This window comes from Pseudonaja textilis, unplaced genomic scaffold (genome assembly GCF_049901715.1).
Source record: "Pseudonaja textilis isolate UNSWEBS1 unplaced genomic scaffold, rPseTex1.2 PTEXSCF30, whole genome shotgun sequence".
In the NCBI taxonomy this organism is placed as follows: Eukaryota; Metazoa; Chordata; class Lepidosauria; order Squamata; family Elapidae; genus Pseudonaja; species Pseudonaja textilis.
Genome location: NW_028262883.1, coordinates 192,153 through 212,239, shown reverse-complemented (window position 1 = coordinate 212,239; position 20,087 = coordinate 192,153). Strand labels below are relative to the sequence as shown.

General features: G+C 41.0%; 1 protein-coding gene across 1 annotated transcript in view; it reads right to left on the bottom strand.

Moving 5' to 3' along the window:
- LOC148123639 (uncharacterized) overlaps positions 1-19,374 on the bottom strand; it is a 23,719-nt gene extending 4,345 nt beyond the window's left edge. Inside the window, exons 1-3 of the mRNA XM_087919149.1 lie at positions 19,319-19,374; positions 17,848-18,023; positions 17,657-17,760 (exon numbers count right to left, since the gene is read on the bottom strand). Of these exons, the coding sequence (XP_087775275.1) occupies positions 17,657-17,760; positions 17,848-18,023; positions 19,319-19,374 (336 nt within the window). The remainder of the gene's footprint in view (positions 1-17,656; positions 17,761-17,847; positions 18,024-19,318) is intronic.
- Positions 19,375-20,087: the final 713 nt, after the last annotated feature.

Genomic DNA, 20,087 nt, shown 5'->3' with positions numbered 1-20,087 from the left:
TCCTGTCAGGATTCCAACTAATACATCCACACTAAACAGAGCTCAGAGGCAAGAAAGTTCCTCAAAGAATTAGTTTATTGGACATATTAAATTGGCATAAGCTGGTGAAAACTGACTCTGAATATTCCTATGGTTTTCTTCTAATTTAAAATAAAAGTTTCTTCTCCTTCCCAGTCAGTCATGTGGTCCAATCAAGGTCCCGTTTGGGTATCAGGTGACATCACTCCTCCTCTTTCTGGCCACCTATGGAAATCTCTTTGGTTCCCAGGAGAAAGTATTTTGTTTTGACTACAAGCCCCCTCTATCTTAATTTCTCCTTCCCTATCTCTCAGCTCCAGTGTGGCAACACTGAAGCCTCAAAATGGCCTTGGTCAAGCCAGCTTCAGGGTTGACACTTGTCTTCTGGGTGTTGGATATTCCTGCCATTTTAGTGTACATTCTTTAATTTCCTCTGATTTGAAATACCCATACATTTCCTTATGCATATGTGTATTTTACTAATAAATCATATACTATATATGCCACAATTTTATCACAGTACTCCAAAATGTTTAATATGGAGTTGATTCTTATTTTTCCCTCTGAAAATCATTGTGTTTCTCACTCACTCTTTATCATCTGTCTGTCTGTCTGTCATTTGTGATGTGATCAAGAAGGGGTATGCCTGGTATCTAACAGTCTGTCTGTCTGAATGTCTATCATCATCATCATCATCATCATCATCATCATCATCATCATCTAATTTATTATATAGTATGCCTATGTAATACATGCCATGGAAATGCAAATGCTCTGTCGGTTATCAGGTATACCCCTTCTTGACCACACCACAAATAACACCATTCAACAGCATTTTGCTGTGGCACCAGTTACAGAGAAGGTGAGACAAGGCCGGCTCTGCTGGTACGAACACGTCCAGAGAGCAGAACCTTCCACCATTGGCAAGACTGCTTACCAACTTGAAGTCAATGGCCGGCGACCTTGTGGGCACATCCAAAACACAGATGGCAAAACACCATCAATAAAGATGCGCAAGCTGCAGGCCTGTACCCCAGAGATGCAGTTGACTGTCCAAAGTGGTGTTAAGTGATATGAAAAATGGATCCTGCACCTGGGGGAAAAGAAGAAGAAGAAGAAGAAGAAGAAGAAGAAGAAGAAGAAGAAGAAGAAGAAGAAGAAGAAGAAGAAGAAGAAGAAGAAGAAGAAGAAGAAGAAGAAGAAGAAGAAGAAGAGAAGAAGAAGAAGAAGAAGAAGAAGAAGAAGAAGAAGAAGAAGAAGAAGAAGAAGAAGAAGAAGAAGAAGAAGAAGAAGAAGAAGAAGAAGAAGAAGATATAATACATAGAATTTCCCCACATTGCTTGCCTTACCTTGGGAAAAGATAGAATAATAGAATAAAAGAATAACAGAGAAGGAAGGTACCTTTGAGGTCTTCACAAACAAACAAAACAAAACATCATTAAACATTAAAAACATAAAACCTCTTTCCATTGTAGATCTTTACAAGGCAGGTAACATATTGCTTTATATCACGTACTTATAATTTATCCCATTTCCATATAAACACGTAAATTCCCTTTACCAAATTCCACATTTTTTCTCTTTAATCATTATTCAATCATATTTCCTTTCTAATTTATCTGCTATTCAGTCATCACATTTATATATTCCTCTGGCTTGTTTATAATTATTCTCATCTAGTCTTCCTCCAAGATTTTATTATTTAATTCTTAATTAAACACACAGACATAAGACATAAACATGAAAACATAAAACTTTCTTCTAGAAAGTAACTTGGCCCCAGATTACCTCTTTTTGTATGGACTTCAATTGAATTCATGCTATTCTTATATACCATTACCCATCTTATTTACCATTCTATATCTATTATACAACTCCTCTCCACTTTTGCCTCATCTTAATTCTGTTTTATATATTTAATCTGCTTTAAAGAAAAATATTTTTATATCTTTTGTCCATTTCTCCATTTACATCTGTCTCATTTCCAATTTAAAAAAGAATAGTTTCCCCTGGAATCACTAATCTGAGTATGATGCCTTTCTATCATTCCCCTAAATTAAAATTTAAAATAACACCTAAATCCCAATCAGATTCTGCTTAGTACATTCTACTATTTCAGAAACCAATACTACAATAATAAATCCATAACACATTAATCCATTAAACTCTATATTTAAACTAATATTTTAAACATTCCCTTTAGTATTTTATTAAAACTTAATATCATTCATTATTAAACCTTTTAAAGTTATACCTTAATATTTTAGTCTTTTATTAGATCTTAAAAAGTTCTGATTATCTACTTTTAATACAAATACCACTATTACAATACTCATGTGTACTTTGCAGAATCTCCCTTTTTTTAAAAAAAAAATCCCATATATTACCCATTATCCCTAAAATTTTTTTCCTTTTCTCCATCTTGTTTTATACCTTTGTAACTTTTCCCCCCTTTTCCCTTTCCTTCTTAGCCTGCCTAAACTTTCTACCCCCTCCTCTCCAAACCTCTGCCTTCTTGATTTCCCCTTTCTGTTGCATTCCTCTTTCCTTTTGCTTTCTAGCATTCTGTTGTTTTTGCATCTTCTTTTTCTCTTTCATAAACATTTTTTTATTTCTTAAGTCCTTCCTTTTCGCTCCTCTCTTTCTCCTTTCTTTCTTAGTCACACCGTTTAGTTCATTAAAAATCACTTCTTCTTCCTCGGCTTCTTCCAGCTGTTGTTTAATTTGCTGACACATGACAATCACCATATCTAGAAAACAAAGGGCTTCTCCCATAACATCTTTGCCTTCTTTCTTTATTTTTAAATATTGTTTTTTTAGTTCATCAAGAGATAGAGCCATTTTGAACTGTTTCTTCTTCTCTTTCTGTATCCTCTTCTTATTATTAAGCCAATCAGTTATTTCCAAACTTAAAACAGTTCCCAAAATCCCACAGTCATCAAACAGTCCAGGCAGAGTACAAGCTTCTTCTTTTTACAGTTTCTCTTCTAGGGGTGAAGTCAAATTAGGGAAAGAAGAAACGTCCAATCTGTGCTTTAAATCTTTCTTAGAATTAATTTCTATTCTCTTTATCTTCAAGGCATCTCCTCCAGCAAAGTCTTAGAGTAAAAATTTGTTTTCCCAAGCCTCTCCCTTCCCACTTATAACAAAGGAGTTTAGGTTTTACCTTCTATCAAAAGGCTGGTTTCCCTTGTCCATTTGTTAATTCCATAAGAGAGGGAGAGTAACTTCCCCTTTTCGTCACTTTTCTTCGCAGCTGAAAACATCAATCGGAAACATTATAGCTTCCAAGCCAATACTTTCCCAGGTGTTAAATATGTCCTTAAGGTCCCAGTTCGACCAAGAAAAAACTTTCGTTTTAGAACTCCTTCTTCCTCCTGCGCATTCTTTATCCAGTTGCCGGCTTCTTTATGGCGGCCATAAAGACCGCCGCTCCACCGTCTTGAGAGAAGGGGGTTATTGCCGGCTGGGGGGTGGGTTTGCGATCCCCTCACCCCCGTCCGGATCCTCCCTTCAGCTGCCCCAACAGGGCAGCCTTAGCCTCCAAATCCGTCAGGATCGGAGGCACCAAGGCTGCTAGCACAGCAGGGATCGCAGAGAAGGCGAATCCCTGCTGTCACCGAAGCTGACAACCCGGAAGTCAGGAGCACCCGGAACTTCTGAAGGCAAGCCGATTCACTGGTTAATTGTTGTCACTGTCAGGAAACTTATTCTGAGTTCTAGACTGGTTCTCTCCTTGATTAATTTCCATCAATTGCGTTTTGTCTTGCCTGCGGGTGTTTGGAAAATAAGTTGATCCCCATCTTCTTTGTGGCATCTCGTCAAATATAGGAACACTGCTATCATCTCATGCCTAGTCCTTTTTTCATTAAACTAGACACACCCGATGCTATATCTCTGTTAATGCAGCCTAGGAGTCCATTGGCTTCTTTGGCAGCTTCAACATACTGTTGGTTCATATTTAAGTGATTGTCTACTGACTCTAACCTGGATTCCTACATCCATACATGCAGTTATTGTATTGAGTCAGCTATTGTACATTTGGTTTTTCTTGCCTAAATGTAAAACCTATTCTCTCATCTAAATCATTTAAGATATTGAAGAGTACTGGGCCTAAGACAGAACCATACCACAAGCCAGGCAAACGCCTGGGCACAGACAGATCCCCCCTGATACCTCCAGCTCAAACACACCCCAACCAGGCACCCAGATGAAACCTAGCTTCCTAACTAATGATAGCTGTCCATTTACCTGGAGCCAAGCTGCACTAAAGGCCTCCAATAAAGTAACACAATGTTCCCAGCCAATCAAGAGACAAAAAGAGCCAAAAAACAGACAGAAGATATTAGAAACACCGATCAAGCAGAACACAGCAAGCTCCAAGACCAACAAACACAGACCAAGACTCCCAACCAATCAGGGTGAAGAAAAACTATTCTGGCACAGCAATAGGCTGCCCCAAATTTAAATCTGAAACCACTGTAAAAGTCTGACTCACAGATGAACACTATACAGAAGCCTGATGATGGCAGATGAGATTCTGCTGAAACGTTGCTACAACTTTAAAAGCACAACTACAATGACCTGGGAAAATACCCGAACAAAGCTGAATGCCATATATATATATATATACTATATTATCTATACTGTAGATAGGTTTCTATACAGTCTACTATAGGTGGTGTCATTCCTAGATCTCTTGCAGCCACAAAATGATCCAAGGCTAATTTCCCACTTGAGTCCTCCTCCCTGTCTGGGAAACACCTCTTTTCTTTTAAAATAGTTTCTAGTTCACATGTATCTCAATTCTTTAATAGAAGGGGAGAGGGAGAAATTGCAGTTGCTTCAGCTACAGTGAACAAACAAATGGTCCGCTGGTAGGAAATAAAAGTTGAGTGAAGAGATATTGAAGAACAGCATGATTATGAATAAATAAAATACAGATAGTCCTTGACTTACAATGATTCATTTAGTAACCAAAGTTACAGCAGCACTGAAAACAGTGGCTTGTAAGTGTTTTTCATGCAACCATTGCAGCATCTCCATAGTCATATGATCAAAATTCAGATGCTTTCCACAATGGAAGCATTGATACATCCTAATGTTATTAATATTGAAAAAATTGTAAGATATAAAGATATTCTGAATGAAAAAGGGGAACTAAAAACTAAGCAAAAACTTAGTAGTCAAGGGATGAACATCGCATGGTGGCCACAAATAAAGATACTATATCGATATGAGAAAGATGCTAAAGCATATGGTTTTAATAAAGAATTAATAGAATTGGACCAGATATTAACTGGAACGGATGAAAAACTGATAAAGAAAATACAGTATATTTTTACTTATTAAGTGTTAAACTGGAAAGTGAGCAGGTAAAGCAGACAATAATAGTTTGGGCTAAAATTTTTGGATATGCAATAGAAGTGGATAAATGGCAGAAATTTTGGGATAGAAATGTTAAATTGACTATGTCAACTGCATATAAAGAAAATTTGTTTAAAATGTTCTATAGATGGTAATTTGCACCAACAAGACTGGCAAAAATGTTTAAAGATAAATCTGCTAAATGTTGGAAGTACAATCAGATACCTGGTTTGTATTGCCCAAAAGCTAAAAAATATTGGATGAAAATATATTTTTGGTTGGAAAAAATTATAAAGCAGCATATAGATTTGAAACCAGAAATATTTTTATTGGGCATCCTGTCAGAAAAAATATGATAAATCTATATATTTAATTTTACATGTATTAACTGCAGCCAGAATTAGATTTGCACAACAATGGAAGAACAATGAGATCCCAAAAGATGAGAGTGTAATTAAGAAAATATTAGAATGTGCAGAAATAGATAGATTAACGCTTACTGTTAAGGACAAAGAAGAAAAAACTGAATATTTCTTGATATGGGACCTATTTTGCCAATGGTTAGATAATAAAAACAAAAGTTAGAAATATGGGGATATAAAAAGGATAAATGTTAAAATGGAGATTTGTTAAAGTAGCTATGTTAAATATTATTGTTATTATAATATTAATATTATTCTGATGAATACTACTGTAAACATTTTGATTATGATTGTCTAAAAACAATTGTACTCAGACAACACACTGTTTGATTGAAATGGAATTTTTATATGTTATATAAATGAAACAAATAAAATATAAAAACAAAAACAAAATTCAGATGCTTGGCAAGTGATTCATATTTAAGACAGTTGCAGTCATGTGACAATCTTTTGTGTCCTGTCAAGCAAAAGCAATGGGGAAACCACATTCACTTAACAACCATGTTACTAACTTAATAACTTCAGTTCACTTAATAGCTGTGGCAAAAAAGTCATAAAATGGGGCAAAATTCATTTAACAACTGTCTGACAAAGCAACACTTTGGGCTCAGGTGTAGTTATAAGTCAAGAACTACCCGTATACAAATATAAGAGCGATAGCTAGGCAAAGGAATTGACTTTGACTCTGACTAGGATTTACTCCTGAAAGTCATATATCTTACCCACCAGGATGGATTTTATAGAAAAATTATAAGAAATACAGAATTAATTGTAACTACGCTATTGCCAAATGGCACCACTTAAATAGCAATAAGAGATATAATGGGGAAGCTAGGAGGATCAGAGCCACTAGAACGAAGAAGACTGCCTTTCTCAATTGCCTCGTTAGTTTTAAGAGCAAGTGGAAGTGGAGAAGGTAGGAAGTACCTGGTTTTAAAGGGGAACAAAATCCACCATCCCCAAGTATTTCCTTCTTTTTGATAGGGGTAGAGAAACATATTCCTTCTAGGAGCCTTTGTGGAAGGCTGTACCATCCAGCACATTACAAAGTAGAGCAGCCGAGTTGCAGGACTATCTGATACTTGACTGGCTGCCCAGAGGAGTGAATGCCAAAGCTGAGAGATTGGAGGATGCTACCTGAAGAAGCCTGAGGGCCTCAGGTTTCACCATGACCATTTGAAGGCAACAGCAGCTGTTCTGCCAACAGGCACAGCTCGTCTCCAAGCTCCCACTCCCGAAGCCAGTTAGAAGGGAGAGAAAATTGGACCCTAAAAGGGTCTTTGGTGGGATATTGCTCACACCATCAAACAGTAAGTAGGCAACAAAATCCCAGTTGCTGGCTGGCAGCTTTCATGCCTCACAAATCGTCTTCTGCTCTTTTCTCTCCCTGGTACAGGATGAGTTCCTTAACTTCCATGTCTTCTTGCATGGCTAATTATTCATGCTTTGCTTCGACGACCCTGAGGGAAAATTATATGTTGCTACTGCTACTGCTGTTGCTATCACATCTTTGGCAGAAGGAATGTTTGGCTATGTGTGTGCTCCTCCCTCCCCCCCCAAAAACAAAGCAACCCCCCCCCCCTCCTTCCTTCTTTAAGTCCCCGGTGGTTATAGCGGGTCACAATGTTACAATGTGGAAAGGGAAAGAAGGGCTGGAGAGAGAAGTGGGGACACGGGAAAGTAGAAGAGAGCTTGGGAGGGAAATGGGGTATCTGTGGACCAACTGCATGTGCAAGAAGAGGTAAAGGACATGGCTGAGATGACAAAGAAGCTGCTTAGGGCTTACAGAGAGCTAAGACTCCATCCTCTTCATGCTTCAGAGGATGACTTGAATCTTGGCTTTAAAAGCAGAAATACCCCAGCTCTGGGCATCTTCATCTATCACTCTAAATATAAACACAGGCTGCACAGGGGGTTACATGGAAGGGCGTATAAGTGCTATTTGCTAAGGCAGCATTTAGAAAGTAGGATATGTTCTGAATTTGGATTTCATCCGTGGAAGTATTAAGTAAGAATTCAAGCCATCTGGTATCCTCTTGACCTGGAAGTCTCAGAAATCGGTAGGTTGCCCAGTAGCTCAAATAATGGCCAAAAGAGACTACTGCCCATGTTCAGAAACATACTTCTCTGTATTGTTTACTATATGTTTGAAGGATGAGTTTAGGATTGAGGCCAAGATCGATTTGAAATCCTGGGAGAAGAGGGAAAATAAATGAACTGTCCTTATATTGGGTGAATGTTATTCCTTGCTTGGCTATTACTGATATTCCCTGTATGTGATTTGATATGACTGGGTCAAAAGTGCAAGAATATTATTCAAATGTTGTGGTTCATGTGAGGTCTCACTCAAAAAAAAGAGGATCTTTGTGCCCAGTTATGGTGTGGTTTGATTCATTCCAGTGCTTAATGGAGAACATTCTGCATTGGAAGCTGAAATATTAAAGGAAACTGCTCTTCAACTACCCCAACTCCAGACCCTGCCGAAGGGGGAGGGGAAGCAATAGTAGATACCTTCTTTGCCTTAATGGAGAACTTTGTGCTAGATGACTAACCACTTTCCCATATAGAATATCCAGAAAATAAAATAATTGTTTATGTGATAGACTTATTAAATAAAACTGTATCTTATTTTCCTGAAATAGCAAGTGCTGAGACTCAAGCCAGTGTGGAATTAGTTGAGAAAAATATTCAGCATAAGATCAAAAGTACTTTAAAATGTGCATTTTGTTCAGTTAAACTTGGCTCTTGTTGGATTCTGCCAGAAAATCTTTCTCTTAGTTAGGTCTCATTCAGGTACCCTGAATAAAAAGCAGAGTGGGGGACAGACAGTATAGGAAGTCTTTGATTTATGACCACAATTAAGCCAAAAATTTATGTTGCTAAGTAAGACAAGTGAATTTTGCCTTGTTTTACAATTTTTTTTGCCATGGTTGTTAAGTGAATCTGGCTTCCCCATTGTCTTTGCTTGTCAGAAGTTCGCAAAAGGTGATCACATCATGACCCCCGAACACTGCAGCCGTTATAAATACGAGTCCATTTCCAAGCATTGGAACTTTGATCATGTGACCATGGGGGTGATGCAAGTTTGAAAAACAGTCATAAGTCATTTTTTTCAATGCCATTGTAACTTCGAACAGTCACAAAATAAACTGTTGTAACTCAGGAGTACTTGTATATTAATCTGTTCATTTAACTACTTCATGCTGATATTTCCTGTGTTCTTTCGAAGAACTTTAAGAATTATTCTATAGGGAAAGGCTAAGAATCTATATACTACTAAAACTTTACTGTTTGCTTGTAGCCTTCAGTTATTGCTTCATAGGACAACAATTTTTGAATCGCTTGTATCTCAGATGTGTTATCCTAAAAAAATCCATCCAAAATCTGGGAATCATTACTCCCATGCGTTTGAAAATTCACAAAGTTTTCAATGTGATCATAATTTCCAATGCTCCCTGCCAGCTTCCCACAAGGAAAGTAAATGTGAAAGCTCACAAGGAATCTGGAAGCCGCTCCTATTCACACTGCTGCTTTGTTTGCCCAAGTCAGTTCTTAGATTAGCGAAAGAAATATTTTGAACAATGACCTAACAGATCATGTTTGTCTAGTTTTCTAATAAATATCATCAGACCTTCAGATCTTGCACTCAGACAATATGCTAAAGTAGCTAAAGCGTGGTTTATATGTTAATTATGAGAATCTAGCCACTTCTAAAAATGGGAAGTAGTCAGTCACATATTATAATATACTATAACTATATGTTGCTAACCAATATTTGACGTTCAACACATTGTATAAACTCAGCTTGAGTGCTATAGTTCAGAAAGAGCTCTTCTTATAGTTCTGGAGTGCTTCTCAAGGTTTCCTTAAAGCCAATGTCAAAGTTCCGACTGACGAATCCAACCAAGCCAGCAAGTTGAGACAATCCGATCTCTTTAAGCATAACTTTATTGAGTACATCATTTCAGCACTCATGAAGCAAAACCAACTCTAGCTATTTCCCGTGGTTTTTGCCAAATTAAAGAATGAATTCTATCCTCCCGTCCTTCATCAGCTGATAGTTGGACATCCCCTAGAAAGTAAGAAGCACTTGGAAAATATTAAGCATATACATTAGTTATTTTTGGAGGGGGAGGGGGGAGCGATTGGTCTCCAGGAAGAGCCCCTTGACCTCTGGGGATATTTTGCATGAAATTTCCCTACTAATCTATCTGCCCTCACATTCTGCACTTTTACCCATCTGGTAAACATTAAATATCCCTTCTACTGGACTAGGTATTGGAGTTTTCTCTTGTATAGTCTAGAATCCAGAATCCATTTAACTTCATAGTGTTTCTCACCCCTCACCCACTATAGTTGGACCTGGGGCAATCATAGCCAGTTTTTGCTCATACCCCACCACTGGCTTAAGCAGACTGCAGTGGAATATAGGGTGCACTTTTCCTAATAGGCGAGGTAGTTTTAACTCTACTGTGACTGGGTTTATGAATTTTACTATGGGGAAAGATCCTATGTACTTTGGGTCCAGGTTTTTGCAAGGTACTTTCAGCTTAAGATACTTTGTAGACAAATATATTCCCCCCCCTATGTGGAAGGGTTTCTTGTCTGCCTGAATTTTTTGACTTTTGGTCACTTTAGCTAGTGTTTGCTTTACATTTTCCCAGGCATTTTGGAGGGAATCAACCCATCAGTCGAGCTTACTGAGGAAGGGAACTCCCTAGGGTACTCTGGCATAGATACAAATTCCACTCCTATAGCTACTCTAAAAGGGATGAGTCCCATGTTACTACGGACTGCATAATTATATGCAACCTCAGCAAACAACAGGAGGTCTGCCCAGTTAGATCGCTGATAGTTGACATAGCAGTGTAGGTATTGTTCTATCACGGCATTCACTTGTTCAGAGGCTCCGTTTGTACTCAGATGAAACACTGAGCTAAGCTCTTGCAGGATCCTATCAGTTTTACAGATTCCTTCCAGAACTTAGCAGTGAATTTGAGCACTTCGCCGCAATTGGTAAATATATTGCAGGACTATCTGATACTTGACTGGCTGCCCAGAGGAGTGAATGCCAAAGCTGAGAGATTGGAGGATGCTACCTGAAGAAGCCTGAGGGCCTCAGGTTTCACCATGACTTTGAAGGCAACTTAACAGGCACAGCTCGTCTCCATGTTAGCTACTGGTGGGATATTGCTCACACCATCAAACAGTTGCAACAAAATGCTATCACATCTTTCTGGCAGAAGGAATGCTTTGCTCCCGCTGATTATATGTTGCTACTGCTACTGCTGTTGCTATCACATCTTTAGCCAGAAGGAATGTTTGGCTATGTGTGTGCTCCTCCCTCCCCCAAAAACAAAGCAACCCCCCTCCTTCCTTCTTTAAGTCCCCGGTGGTTATAGCGGGTCACAATATTACAATGTGGAAAGGGAAAGAAGGGCTGGAGAGAGAAGTGGGGACACAGGAAAGTAGAAGAGAGCTTGGGAGGGAAATGGGGTATCTGTGGACCAACTGCATGTGCAAGAAGAGGTAAAGGACATGGCTGAGATGACAAAGAAGCTGCTTAGGGCTTACAGAGAGCTAAGACTCCATCCTCTTACTGCTTCAGAGGATGACTTGAATCTTGGCTTTAAAAGCAGAAATACCCCAGCTCTGGGCATCTTCATCTATCACTCTAAATATAAACATGGAGGCTGCACAGGGGTTACATGGAAGGGCGTATAAGTGCTATTTGCATAAGGCAGCATTTAGAAAGTAGGATATGTTCTGAATTTGGATTTCATCCGTGGAAGTATTAAGTAAGAATTCAAGCCATCTGGTATCCTCTTGACCTGGAAGTCTCAGAAATCGGTAGGTTGCCCAGTAGCTCAAATAATGGCCAAAAGAGACTACTGCCCATGTTCAGAAACATACTTCTCTGTATTGTTTACTATATGTTTGAAGGATGAGTTTAGGATTGAGGCCAAGATCGATTTGAAATCCTGGGAGAAGAGGGAAAATAAATGAACTGTCCTTATATTGGGTGAATGTTATTCCTTGCTTGGCTATTACTGATATTCCCTGTATGTGATTTGATATGACTGGGTCAAAAGTGCAAGAACATTATTCAAATGTTGTGGTTCATGTGAGGTCTCACTCAAAAAAAAAAGGATCTTTGTGCCCAGTTATGGTGTGGTTTGATTCATTCCAGTGCTTAATGGAGAACATTCTGCATTGGAAGCTGAAATATTAAAGGAAACTGCTCTTCAACTACCCCAACTCCAGACCCTGCCGAAGGGGGAGGGGAAGCAATAGTAGATACCTTCTTTGCCTTGATGGAGAACTTTGTGCTAGATGACTAACCACTTTCCCATATAGAATATCCAGAAAATAAAATAATTGTTTATGTGATAGACTTATTAAATAAAACTGTATCTTATTTTCCTGAAATAACAAGTGCTGAGACTAAGCCAGTGTGGAATTAGGTGAGAAAAATATTCAGCATAAGATCAAAAGTACTTTAAAATGTGCATTTTGTTCAGTTAAACTTGGCTCTTGTTGGATTCTGCCAGAAAATCTTTCTCTTAGTTAGGACTCATTCAGGTACCCTGAATGAAAAGCAGAGTGGGGGACAGACAGTATAGGAAGTCTTTGATTTATGACCACAATTAAGCCAAAAATTTATGTTGCTAAGTAAGACAAGTGAATTTTGCCTTGTTTTACAATCTTTTTTGCCATGGTTGTTAAGTGAATCTGGCTTCCCCATTGACTTTGCTTGTCAGGAGTTCGCAAAAGGTGATCACATCATGACCCCCGAACACTGCAGCCATTATAAATACGAGTCCATTTCCAAGCATTGGAACTTTGATCATGTGACCATGGGGGTGATGCAAGTTTGAAAAACAGTCATAAGTCATTTTTTTCAATGCCACTGTAACTTCTAACAGTCACAAAATAAACTGTTGTAACTCAGGAGTACCTGTATATTAATCTGTTCACTTAACTACTTCATGCTGATATTTCCTGTGTTCTTTCGAAGAACTTTAAGAATTATTCTATAGGGAAAGTCTAAGAATCTATATACTACTAAAACTTTACTGTTTGCTTGTAGCCTTCAGTTATTGTTTCATAGGACAACAATTTTTGAATCGCTTGTATCTCAGATATGTTATTCTAAAAAAATCCATCCAAAATCTGGGAATCATTACTCCCATGCGTTTGAAAATTCACAAAGTTTTCAATGTGATCATAATTTCCAATGCTCCCTGCCAGCTTCCCACAAGGAAAGTAAATGTGAAAGCTCACAAGGAATCTGGAAGCCGCTCCTATTCACACTGCTGCTTTGTTTGCCCAAGTCAGTTCTTAGATTAGCTAAGGAAATATTTTGAACAATGACCTAACAGATCATGTTTGTCTAGTTTTCTAATAAATATCATCAGACCTTCAGATCTTGCACTCAGACAATATGCTAAAGTAGCTAAAGCGTGGTTTATATGTTAATTATGAGAATCTAGCCACTTCTAAAAATGGGAAGTAGTCAGTCACATATTATAATATACTATAACTATATGTTGCTAACCAATATTTGACGTTCAACACATTGTATAAACTCAGCTTGAGTGCTATAGTTCAGAAAGAGCTCTTCTTATAGTTCTGGAGTGCTTCTCAAGGTTTCCTTAAAGCCAATGTCAAAGTTCCGACTGACGAATCCAACCAAGCCAGCAAGTTGAGACAATCCGATCTCTTTAAGCATAACTTTATTGAGTACATCATTTCAGCACTCATGAAGCAAACCCAACTCTAGCTATTTCCTGTGGTTTTTGCCAAATTAAAGAATGAATTCTTTCCTCCCCTCTTTCATCAGCTGATAGTTGGACATCCCCTAGAAAGTAAGAAGCACTTGGAAAATATTAAGCATATACACTAGTTATTTTTTTTGGGGGGGGGGAGCGATTGGTCTCCAGGAAGAGCCCCTTGACCTCTGGGGATATTTTGCATGAAATTTCCCTACTAATGCCCGCGCATTCTGCACTTTTACCCATCTGGTAAACATTAAGTATCCCTTCTACTGGACTAGGTATTGGAGTTTTCTCTTGTATAGTCTAGAATCCAGAATCCATTTAACTTCATAGTGTTTCTCACCCCTCACCCACTATAGTTGGACCTGGGACAATCTTAGCCAGTTTTTGCTCATACCCCACCACTGGCTTAAGCAGACTGCAGTGGAATATAGGGTGCACTTTTCCTAATAGGCGAGGTAGTTTTAACTCTACTGTGACTGGGTTTATGAATTTTACTATGGGGAAAGATCCTATGTACTTTGGGTCCAGTTTTTTGCAAGGTACTTTCAGCTTAAGATACTTTGTAGACAAATATATTTCCCCCCCTATGTGGAAGGGTTTTTTGTCTGCCTGAACTTTTTGACTTTTGGTCACTTTAGCTAGTGTTTGCTTTACATTTTCCCAGGCATTTTGGAGGGAATCAACCCATCAGTCGAGCTTACTGAGGAAGGGAACTCCCTAGGGTACTCTGGCATAGATACAAATTCCACTTCTGTAGCTACTCTAAAAGGGATGAGTCCCATGCTACTACGGACTGCATAATTATATGCAACCTCAGCAAACAACAGGAGGTCTGCCCAGTTAGATCGCTGATAGTTGGCATAGCAGTGTAAGTATTGTTCTATCACAGCATTCACTTGTTCGGAGGCTCCGTTTGTACTCAGATGAAACACTGAGCTAAGCTCTTGCAGGATCCTATCAGTTTTACAGATTCCTTCTAGAACTTAGCAGTGAATTTAACCCCCCACTTCGGAACCCTGTGCAATTGGTAAATATATTGAAGAAATATCTTAGCCAGTCTCTGGGTGGATGGGAAGCTCAAGCAGGCAATGAAGTGGCCTTGCTTGGAAAATAAATCTATTACTGTCCAAATCATAGCATTCCCTCCCCACCTCCGGGAGCTTGATATAAAATCCATTGTGATTTCTTCCCGGGGCAGGGTTGGCTCTGCCATGTGATGTAGCAACCCTGGGTTCTTCTCTGGTCTTTTTTCGCTGCCACACACACTGCACAACTTTTCACACAGCTCTCTATGTCTTTCTTCATGCCTGGCCAGCAGAACTGTCTCTTAATCAAATGCAAAGTCTTTAAGAACACAAAATGGCCAGTTTGCTTGATGGTATGGCTCCATTTCAGGACTTGGACTCGTAGGCTTTTGAGAACATATAGCTTGTCCCATGCTAGCCCTTCTCTCCATGCTCCCATGGGCTCCAAACCAGGTATCAGACTATAATTCCTTTTCCATCTCTTGAGTCAGCTCACACTGGGATCTGGCCACTTCTTCCTTGCCTGTTTGCTTATGGTTGCTTGTGCTGCCCCCTGCTTTGTGGAGATGATTGCATTTACAGCTTCTTCTTGGTTACTTTTGTACTGCGGCATGCAGGATAGAGCATCTGCCTAGGAAATGCCTCCCTTGGGATGTACTTCAATCCAAAGTCAAACTGATTAAAGTGCTGGGCCCATTGGACTTGTTTGGGGAGGAGCTTTTGGGGAGGGGTTCTCAGTGCTTCCAAATTTTTATGGTCAGTCCATACCTTGGAAAGGCACTTTAGTTTCTTTGAGAAATTGCCACCAATGCCCACCTCACAGTGAAAGCTTTCTTCTCCCATACTGCCCAACATCTTGGTGAGTTTTTGGGAAGTATAAGCACATGGTGTCATAGTTCCGAGCAATGAACCCAATTGAATCAAGACTCAGAAATTCTATTCAGGCTTGAAGACATCGTATGAGTACATCGTATCGGCACTTAGAAAGGTGAAGCTCTGAGTAATTCCCATGCTTCAGAGTAATAAAAAGAATAGAAACTTCCCATCTCCTTCAGTGTCCTGGGTCATGTTAACCAATCAGTCCAACAGTAGCTCCTTCTTAATCTCCACAGATGTTCGTTGCCATAATCTTGGTTCACACGCTGAATCTGGTTGATGTTTTGTCTAGTTTGGTTGATGTTTTGTCTGGTAGGCTAAGGCACCACATTCCAGTCCTTTCTAATGTCCTCCCTCCCTTCCTCTCTCCAAGAATGGCAACGAAGAAACAACACAAAAATAAACATGGCTTCAGCTGAAGTCATTTCAAAGTTAACAGGAGGCTCCCCTTCACCAAGAGAAAAGCACTTGGAAAGTATTAAGCATAGGCACAGGTTAATGACTGATCAACTCCACCCCACACAAGATCCTCCTTTGTTTTTTGGGGATACTCCACATGGAATTTTTTTGATCAGCCTCACCGCTCTTAAGTCCCTACTTTTTACCCATGAGACTTCTGACAAGGGGTACCCTTTCCACTGAACTAAATAACTTTCAACTTTCCCTTATATAATCTGGAGTCTAAAATCCATTTAATTTCTTTGTGAGTCTCCCCTTCCATCCAGTCAGGCTATTGGCCTTAATTCTGATCTTTCTACTGGTTTCAACAAACTACTGTGGAGAACTGGATGAATTTTCCCTAATGGGGGAGGGGGGCTTCAATTCCACCATAACTGGGTTAATTGTTTTCACTATTGGGAATGGTCCCAGAAATTTAGGGCCTAGTTTCCTGCAAGGCAGCTTTAGCTTCAAGTATTTCGTGGAGAGGTAAACCTATCCCACGTGGAAAGGACTCTGAGGGGACCTCATCTTATCTGCCTGACTTTTTTGAATCTCTGCTGCTTTAATTAGCACTCATTTTACATTTCCCCAAGTGCCCTGCAGAATCTCTGTCCACTCTGTCAGACTAACCAAGGAGAAGGGGGTTCCTGAGGGTACTTGGAGATTGAGACAAACTCCACAGCATTCAGGGAGTGAGTCCCATGCTGCTATGACTGCATTGTTGTATGCCACTTCAGCAAACGGCAGGAGTTCTGTCCAATTAATCTGCCAATAGTTGACGTAGTACCTCAAATACTACTCCACTATTACATTAGCTCATTCTGCCACACCATTTGTATTCGGGTGGAAAACTGAACTAAGGCCCTGGGAGGGACCAATTGATCTAATGAATTCCCTCCAGAATTTTGCTGTAAACTGGACCCTCCCCCCAATCTGATATCATTCTTCTCGGCATTCCATGTAGGCAGTATATAAGACTCAGGAACAGCTTCATGAGCTTGTGGGCTGAAGGCAGGCTGTGGAAGGCTCTGAGGTGCACTTATTTTGAGAACAGATTGATTTCTGTCCAGATTACTGTGTTCCTGTTGCTTTCAGGAAGTTCCATGATAAAATCCATCACAATCTCCTCTCAAGGCTGCATTAGTTCAGCCACTGGCTGTAGGAAGCCAGGGGGCTTTCCTTGTTGCTTTTTCATTGCCATGCAAGTCGCACAGCTCTTGACGTAGCTCTCAATGTCTTTATTTTTGGCCACCAAAATTGTTGCTTGATGAAATGCAACACTTTCAGGAATCCGAAGTGTCCAGCTTGCTTGGAGTCATGGCTTTTCTGTAGAACTGGAATCTGTAAAGTACTGAAGATGTACAATTTAGAGCCCTTCCATGCTACCCCCTGCTGGATGGTCAAAAGTTGCTGGTGGACTTTGAACCAAGGGTCAGTCAGCAATTTGGCTCTAAGTTTTGGGGCCAGTTTGTTACCAGGTTCAGCCGATTGTCCCCTCATCTGCCATCTGGTAGTCACCTGGGCCACTTGCTGAGGAGGGGGAATAATGGTGTGGACCACCTGCTTTTTACTGCTTTTGTACTAGAGCATTCGTGAGAGGGAATCGGCCAGAATTTTTTTCCCTCAGGGATGTACTTCAAGGTAAAGTTAAACTGATTAAAGTACTGTGCCCATCTGACCTGTTTGGGTGAGATCTGTGAGGGGTGCAAAGGTGATCAGTCCATACCTCCAACAGCATCTTGCTCTCCTCCAGAAAGTGTCGCCAGGTCAGTAGCACCCAACGGACAGCAAATGCTTCTTTCTCCCATACTACCCACTGTCTTTCAGTGTCTGTGAGTTTCCAAGAGTTGTAGGAGTATGGCTGCAGTTAGCCCCTGTCGTTTCTCTGTAAGAGGACTGTCCCCACAGCCACATCACCTGCATTGGCCTGAATCATGAAAGGCTTTTCAGGGTTCAGGACCAGTTCTTCTGCAAACAGCCTTTTTAGGGTCTCGAAGGCTTGCTGGCACTTCATTGTCTGCTGAAGGGGTTGGTTGGGCTGGGCTTGGTTTCCGTCTTCCCCATTTTCAGAAGGCCTGTTATCAGCAGGGCTTCTTTTGCAAACGAGGGGATGAAAAAATTGTGAAACCCAGGAAGCTTTGCAGCTGCTACTTTAGAATAGCTGCCACTTTTGCCACATCTGAAGCACAAGCCAGCTTTGCACCTTGGGGTTCCTGAGGAGGCAGCTGCTGGTACAGGCATTGGCACAACTCTTAGCTCCTCTTTAGCTTGGCTTCAGGTTCTTCTATTCTCCTATGTTGTCACCACTGTTGTCATCCAGTACCAGTCATGGAACTGGTCAGCTATTTCTGGGACAGGCAGGTGTGGAGCAACTCCCAATTCAAGCCATCTCTGAAGTGGTAGACCAGTAGCTGCTCCAGCCAGCGCCTTAGCTTGCCTGTGACCAGGAGAGGAGATTCAAATTTTTTAACAACTGGTTTTGTGGGTGTGGCTTGGTGGTCATGTGACTGAGTAAGGCTCCAAAATAACCCAGATGTCTCCTGCTGGAGACAGAAGGTTTGACTAGATGACCTCTGAGGTCTTTTCCAGCCCTGGATTGCTGTACTGTTTCAAAGCATCCTCTGAAGCTGCTTCTACTGCCAGGGTTTGTGGTCCTTCCTTCCTCTCCTTTCTCTCTCTCTCCCACCCTCCCTCTAACCATCCCTCCATCCATCCCTCCATCCATCCCTTCTTATCTCATTTACTTTCCCTTCCCTTCCTTCTTTCTTTCTTCCCTTCCCTTCTTTCTTCCCTTCTTTCTTTCTTTCTTTCTTTCTTTCTTTCTTTCTTTCTTTCTTTCTTTCTTTCTTTCTTTCTTTCTTTTTCTTTCTCCCTTCCCTTCCTTCCTTCCTTTCTCCCTTGAAGGCCTCCCTGGAGCCTCCTGGCAGCCAAACCACCCTTGCACCCAGTTTTGGGCCTAGGAAGTCTCCCTGGAGCCTCCTGGCAGCCAAAATGGAGCATTGGGGGTCACCATCGCACCCCCTGCTCCTGTTTTTGCTCTCAGGAAGCCTCCCTACATTTACCTGGGAGCCAGACAGGTCTCATGGGGACTCCGGGGGTGGGGTGGGGGCAGGAGGGGCTAGCTGGTTGTTGGAACTACCAGTTCACCATACTGGATGTAAAATTAACATCCAGTTCACCTGAACTGTCCCAAATCGGCTGACTCCCACCCCTGCCTGTGATCCTCCAGAACTCATGGATGTATTCTGTCATTAGTCGGTTCTATTGCCTGAGGCTTGTATCTCCAAATCAGCTTTTTAGAGTTGAATCTAATCCACAAACTCGGCTCTAAACTCCACCAGGAAAGCATTGATGTTTCCCAGTTCCAGCACCTCTTCATCATGGAGACCTGTCACTCACTACTGCCATTTCCCCTTTGAGGTTGGCGGTGATGGCATTCACCATTGTTACCTCATCAGGATAGGCTGGGGCATACCTGCCCAGGTGTGCCCACACCCAGTTCAGGAAGAAAGCCATCTTCTCCGGACTCCTGTCAAATGTGGCCTTTATTCACGAAGGATCCACTAGAGGAAACAGAGACACCCAATATCCAGGAAACCAGCCACACCCAGGTGGATAGGGCCATGGCTGGGCAACAGCACACCTGGGTAGGATGATGGCTGACTAGCGGTGACTGTAGGTGAGCTCACAGCTCAGTGTCGTCTTGCAGGGCCTTGCCTCAGAGCAGGGCTGGTTGAGGCTGCAGCTCTTCACAGGAGGCTGGCTGCCTCTGTTGCCATGGCCGGGCTTGGGCTCTGATACAGGGGATGAGTGGGCTGGTTGGACCACAACTTTGGCCAGCATGATTCAGTTCCAGGCACATCCAGGTGGAGAAACTTCTCCCTCAGCTGCTCCAGCAATGGGCTGTGGCAGGCAGTCAGGTATCTCCACTCCATGAGTTCATCCCATTCTGCTGCTCTCCCCGCTCTCCACTTTGGCACTCAGGTGAACAAAGTCTGAGAAGAAATCAATGGGAACTTGGCCTCAGCTGCTTTTAGTGCTCTCCTCCACCAGTTTCTCCTCTTCTGCCTGGTAAAGGTTCCCCAGTTGCCATGGCTTCTTCCTGCACCACTTGTCACACAGCCTTCTCTGCTCAGCCTTTCAGGCAGGTTGCCATC